General features: G+C 49.6%; 1 protein-coding gene across 10 annotated transcripts in view; it reads left to right on the top strand.

Moving 5' to 3' along the window:
• The window catches only part of Sec31b (SEC31 homolog B, COPII coat complex component), a 33,650-nt gene that overhangs the window by 24,121 nt on the left and 3,529 nt on the right, over positions 1-6,000 (top strand). For 9 of the 10 annotated variants that reach the window (XM_031390424.1, XM_031390425.1, XM_031390426.1 and 6 more), the window contains 7 exons: positions 1,841-1,997; positions 2,729-3,043; positions 3,285-3,343; positions 3,606-3,752; positions 3,972-4,088; positions 4,505-4,576; positions 4,768-5,060. In XM_031390424.1, the coding sequence (XP_031246284.1) occupies positions 1,841-1,997; positions 2,729-3,043; positions 3,285-3,343; positions 3,606-3,752; positions 3,972-4,088; positions 4,505-4,576; positions 4,768-4,947 (1,047 nt within the window). In that variant the 3' untranslated portion in view covers positions 4,948-5,060. The other variant, XM_031390427.1, reaches the window with a different exon arrangement.

Here is a 6,000-nt window from a genome sequence, read left to right as displayed (position 1 = left end):
TGGGACCTGGGGGAGAGCAGAGGTGTGTGTGGGGGGGGGATTGGAAAGAGAGGAGGGAGGGAAACTGTGGTCAGGATGTGATATATAAGAGAAGAATAAACAAACAAACAAACAAATAAATACCAGAGCCATTTCTCCATTTATCACACCACCTTTTAAAATTGTTATTTATTTATTTATTTTACATGCTGACTGAAGTTTCCCCTCCCATTTCTCCCCAAGTCCTTTCCTCGAAACTTTCTCACTCCTCCCCACCCTGTCTATGCCTCCCATGGCTATCAATTAGCCACAGCATATCAAGCTTCAGTAAGACTAGGCACCTCCTCTTCTATTAAGGCTAGACGAAGCAATCAAGTAGGGGTAGGGGTCCCAAAGACAGGCACCCGAGTCAGACACAGCCCCTGCTCCCACTGTTAGGAGTCCCACAAGAAGATCAAGCTACACAACTGTAACGTACGTGTTACATATGTGGAGGGTCTATGTCAGGCCCTTGCAGGCTTCCTGGTTGGTAGTTCAGTCTCTGTGAGTTCCTATGGGTCCAGCTAAGTTGATTCTGTGGGTTTCCTTGTGGTGTCCTTGACTCCTCTGGCTCCTACAAGTCTTTCTCCCCTTCTCCCACATGATTCCCCAAGCTCTGCCTGATGTTTGGCTGTAGTCTCTGCATCTGTTTCCATGGATACTGGTGCAGCTTCTCAGAGGACAACTGGGCTGGACACCAGCCTATGAGAACAGCATAAAATCACTAGGAATCACTTTAGTGACTTTTCTCCCCCAATTTGTGTTTGGTTCTATCTTAGGTGTCTGGGCTGTCCAGTCTCTGGGTCCTGGCCTGGCTCCAGGCAGTGTCAGGGGTGGGCTCCCCTCTTATGACCTCATGACTCTCAAGCTGGACCAGTCATTGGTTGGACACTCCCAAAATTTCTGTGCCATCTTTACCATCCTGTAGGCAGGACAAAATGTAGGCCAAAGGTTTTGTGGCTGGGTTGGTGTCCCAGTCCCTCTGCTGGAAGACTTGCCTGGTTACAGAAGATGGCTGGTTTAGGCTCTGTGTCTCCCATTTCTAGGAGTCTTAGCTAGGGTCACCCTCAGAGATTCCTGGGAGTCTCCATTGCACTAAATTTCTAGCTCATACCAGAGATCCACACCAGCCCCCCTCCAGTTGTCTCTTAAGTATTCTCTCTCTCTGTCTCCTCCTCCCCTCCCCTCCCTAACCTGATCTCACTTCCTTTTTAAAAGGTTGGGTGTTTTTGTTTTTGTTTTTGTGACAGGGTCCCGGTGTGTCTAGAACTCACTATGCAGACCAGCCTGGTCTTAAACTCATAGAGATATACAAGCTTCTACCTACTGAGTGCTGGGATTGAAGGCGTGCACCACCATACTGAACTTAGAAAAGAGATTTTTTAAAATGTATTATGTGTGTGTGTGTGTGTGTGTGTGTGTGTGTACATGTGTGCCACGGTGCAGGTGGAGAAGTCAGAACAAGCTGTGGAAACTAGGTCTCTCCTCCTACCATGTGGATCAGGCTGTCTCTCCAGCCCTCCACTGGATATTAAAGATTAAGTTACTTAGACAAGGGAATGGGAACCCAGACACCGAGGACAGATGTGCAAGCCCATTGAACCAAGAGGAAACAGCAGCCTTCAGATAAAGACCAACAAAACTTCAATGGGTTGTGGTCCTGGGATGAGGTTAAATAAAGGAAAGACTCGTGGGAAGTAGATAACGGAGAATCTGGCATTTTATACTAAAGAACTTCAGCTTGACCCTGGTTGCTACAGAGATGGGGCATGGGAGAAATGGCCACAGCACACCAGCTCCCTGACCTTTTCTCTCTTCCCAGGTCCCAGCTCCATCTGTGAGGCCGTCATTAGTGATGCCCTTCAGCCCCTCCCATCCTAGCCTTTCTCAGGGCTCCTGGACACAGTCCTCGAGTGACTACAGAATCCCTGGGCCCCAGGCAGCCCTGCCTGCTCATTTTGTCCCTGGAGTAAGGCCTGGTGAGTAAGGGAAGATCTCTTTGGGTGGAGTATGAGGTCTCAGGAAAGACAGACATACAGACAGACATACTGTCTCCCCAGCCCATGCTGATGTTGCCCAGAGAGGCCATTGCTTTATATGGGACAGCATCTTGTGTAACTCAGGCTAGCCTCCAACTTGCTGTGTAGCCAAAAATGACCTTAAATTGATCTGTCTGCCTCTGCCCCCAGTGCTGCAGCCACAGGAGTCTGCCTAGCTTGTTTTGTCTTTTAAACACATTCTATTAAATTCTATTTTTGAGAAAATTGCTTTGAGATTGAAGTCTGAATTGCTAATAGTGTCCTTTATTGAATCTCTCCTCATATGTTTTTTCTCTGTCTCTCTCTGTCTCTCTGTCTCTCTCTCTCTCTTTGGCTAAAGGCTTTGTATTTTTGGCAACATACCAAAGAAGTTATGCCTGTTATTTCAATTTACTAGTAAAGTACCTTGAAAATTGTAGATTTTGCCCTACATGTACTAATCCTTCATTGTTATTATTAGTTGTGGGTTTACAAATTTTTTTTTGAAGTGGACTCTTGCTTGGTTTCCAATTCTTGGTCTCAAGAGACCTTGTCCCAGCCTCCCAGGTGTCCTGCCAGTGCCACCACACTCACTTTTCTGGTTTTTCTGTTGATTTGTTCCTGTGTGATGTTCTCTGAGTCTCTCCCAAGTAAAGGTTGGTAATAAATTACCTATTTCTACTCTCCTTCAGCTTTATCTGAGCCACAGCCATTCGGAGGACAAAGTGTTCAAGCTGTAAACCCAGCTGGACTCTGCAGAGCATGGCCTCTTCCTGGTCCCACTCCAGTCATGGCGTCTCCAGACATCATGCAGTCTGGCTCTGCCCACTTGCCTGAAACTCCTAGACTCCTCCCTCTGCCTCCCGTGGGACCAAAGGGTCCCAACCCTCTGAGCTCCCAGTCCCTAGTCTCTCCTGTCACTTTCTCTGTGGCTCCCTCTCCTGGAGGCCCAGGAGCACCGTGCTCGAGTGCCCTCCCAAGCTCTGGCATCTTGGCCACTCGTCCAGGTCAGTCATCTTCCCATAGCTTCTTCTTGGGGGTCATTGCCACCTCTCCTCCCTACTTCACTACTACTTTGGGGGTCTTTTTTCCTCAAGCCAGTGAACTAAGGCCATTTGTCAGTTAGGAGTATGACTGACCTGCAGAGGGGGGTATGGCACACTCTAACTAAAACAATTCCTCCTGCTTTAGGTAAATGTCATCAAGGTTCTTGACCATGTCCCTAAAATCCCCACCTTTGTTCTTTAGGACCCCTGGATGCCTGCAAAGTTATTCCAGCCTCCCAGGGAAACCTCCAAAGGAAAAAGGTCACGCATCTTCCCCTTCCCAGTGACCCGCTTTCTAGTTCTTTAAGAGCTCAGCTCCACTCTTCCTGCATATGCTCTTCTCCAAGTTGGTGTGTGCCCCTCGGCACCTCCCTCTTTCCTCCTGCACACACTGTTTTGGGTTCCAGTTCCCCTGCACACACCGTTCTGGGTTCTAGTTCCCCACTCCCCATCCTGTTTCCTTGTCCAAGAGCAGCCTGTGGTGTCTCTGGGTTCGCTCATATGCTTCTCTTTGTCTCGGTAGTTGCCTGAGACATTTATGCCTCCAGCACCAATTACAGCTCCACTTAGGAGCCTTGGCCCTGAGCCACAACAGGCCCTGCTGCCACAGCCCCTAGTCTCCAGTACAAGCCTGTCTCCCCCTGGAGCCCCGAGAGAATGCAGCCTGCAGGTGACAAGAACTGTGGACCCCTCCCCTGATGCTTCCCCCTCTACTTGGGCAAGAAAAGTGGGATCATAGAAATGAAGAGGTTCTTCCTGTAGAGGAGGAGAGGGGTGGCTCTCAGCTCTACCTTAATGGCAAGTTTGACCTTGAGTCACAGGGGACTAGGCCTTAGGAAAGCCATGAGGACAGATCACCTCCAGTTCTGCCTCACTGTCCCCTCCTTAGCAACTCCAGCCACTGCCTCCCGAGAAGATGGAGAGGGAGCTGCCCCCAGAGCATCGGTGCATGAAGGACAGCTTTGAGGCACTCCTTCAGCGCTGTTCCCTGAGCGCCACTGACCTAGTAAGTATGTGTCTTCCTGAACCTGCCTCCTCACAGCCTCAGCAGGCTCCTAGAGGCCTCAAATGTAGGCCAGCTCCCTTTCTGTCCCTGTCATGTTGACTACATCTTATAGTGCTTTGATGACAAGATGAAGTCCAGGAGGGCTTTGAGTCTGCCCTAAGTGCAGGATCAAAGAGCATGGGCATTTACAAGAGCAGGGCACATTCGAGAGGCTGGACCTGGCAGGAGAGAGACACCATTCACTCACTCACTGGCCATGTCACCTGACTAAGCCTCTTGCCACCTTTGGGCTTCCACTTGGTCTGTGAAATGAAGGAACTAGCAGTGAGCCATTGTAATTGTTATATCATAACTGTTTATAGTGCTGTATAGTGTGAGCCTTTGGGTAGGGTCAGGAGCCATTTTTCTCCCTGCAGAAAACAAAAAGGAAGCTGGACGAGGCAGCCCACCGTCTAGAATGTCTGTACGAGAAGCTTTGCGAGGGGACAGTAAGTACCTAACTTACTCCCTCTGCCTCGTGCCTCTCTACTCCAGCCCACAGTCAAGGAAAGCCCAGTGTCCGCCCATCCATCCCATGAGGCTCCCTCAGAGACATCTTCCTGGACTGTCCGGGACTGTCCATGCTGTGAGAGTTGGGGCTGAAGCAGGCTCATCTAATCTAGATTCAATCCCTCCGCAGCTCTCACCCCATGTCCTGGCTGGGCTGCATGAAGTTGCCCGATGTGTGGATGCAGGAAATTTTGAGCGGGGCCTTGCGGTGCATGCCCAGGTGGCGGGCTGCAGCAGCTTCAGCGAGGTCTCCAGCTTCATGCCTGTGCTGAAGGCCGTCCTCACCATCGCACACAGGCTGCAGGGCTAAGTGGGATTCTCTTCTACCAGGAGACCACCTCTGCTGCTATTTATCGTGTGTCAGAGAGGGGGGAGTTTTTCAGCAGAGTGTGTATTTCCCCCAAGCTCCTCCCTTGCTGCCAGGTATGTGCTGTTGGGGTTTGGTCCCACCCCCACTGAGTGTCTCCATCTCATCTCTTACCCTGCGTGCTTTCACCTGAGAGGGGATGCTCAGCACTGGATCTTTCTTTCTCTAGTGTAGCAGTCCAACAGGGTCTGCACCAGGATGTCCTACATGGGATATTCTGTTCAGATAGCTTCCGAGAGAGTAAACCATGTTATTAGTCAGTCTACCTCTGCCACGCCATCTTATAGATCTTGTGTTTCTTCTCTTCTGGAGTTTGAGTCTAACTGCACTTTCTCTCTACCTCTGTCTTCTTCCTATTTTAAGGTCCATATTCTATCGTGGCCCCAGGTTGAGGTTTACTTTTTGAACAAGTCATGGACATATGGTACTGAAGAAAAGCAAGAGAGGGAACTGGACCTTTAAAAAAATGAAACTTTTTACCAGTGGTGGGGGCACAGGCCTTTAATCCCAGCACTTGGGAGGCAGAGGCAGGCTAATCTCTGTGAGTTCCAGGACAGCCAGGGCTACACAAAGAAACCCTGTCTCAAAAAACAAAAAGGGAACTTCTCATGTATTAGCATCACTCAGGTGGGCTGTTAGGTGGGAACTTCTCATGTATTAGCATCACTCAGGTGGGCTGTTAGGTGCTGAGTGGAGGGTGAAGTGCCTTTTGCTTAGACTCTGGAGCAACACTTCTTAACTCAGACATGTGGGTGGTAATTCCCTTGGGAGTCAATGACCTTCCACAGGGGTTACCCAAGATGACTGGAAAACGCAGATAGTCATGACAATAGCATAAAGTAGCAAAGAAAGTAATTTTGTGGTTGGGGTCACCACAGCATGAGCTGGTGTGTATTAAAGGGTGGCAGCATTAGGAACCCCTGCTCTAGAGCATGACCCTTGGTACTCCTAGGCTGGGGCCTGGCCCAAGGCCTTAAACTACCTGTTATTATTTTT

This window comes from Mastomys coucha, unplaced genomic scaffold (assembly GCF_008632895.1).
Source record: "Mastomys coucha isolate ucsf_1 unplaced genomic scaffold, UCSF_Mcou_1 pScaffold21, whole genome shotgun sequence".
NCBI lineage: Eukaryota > Metazoa > Chordata > Mammalia > Rodentia > Muridae > Mastomys > Mastomys coucha.
The sequence above is the reverse complement of the archived record's forward strand: the minus strand, read 5'-3'. Positions and strand labels throughout refer to the sequence as shown.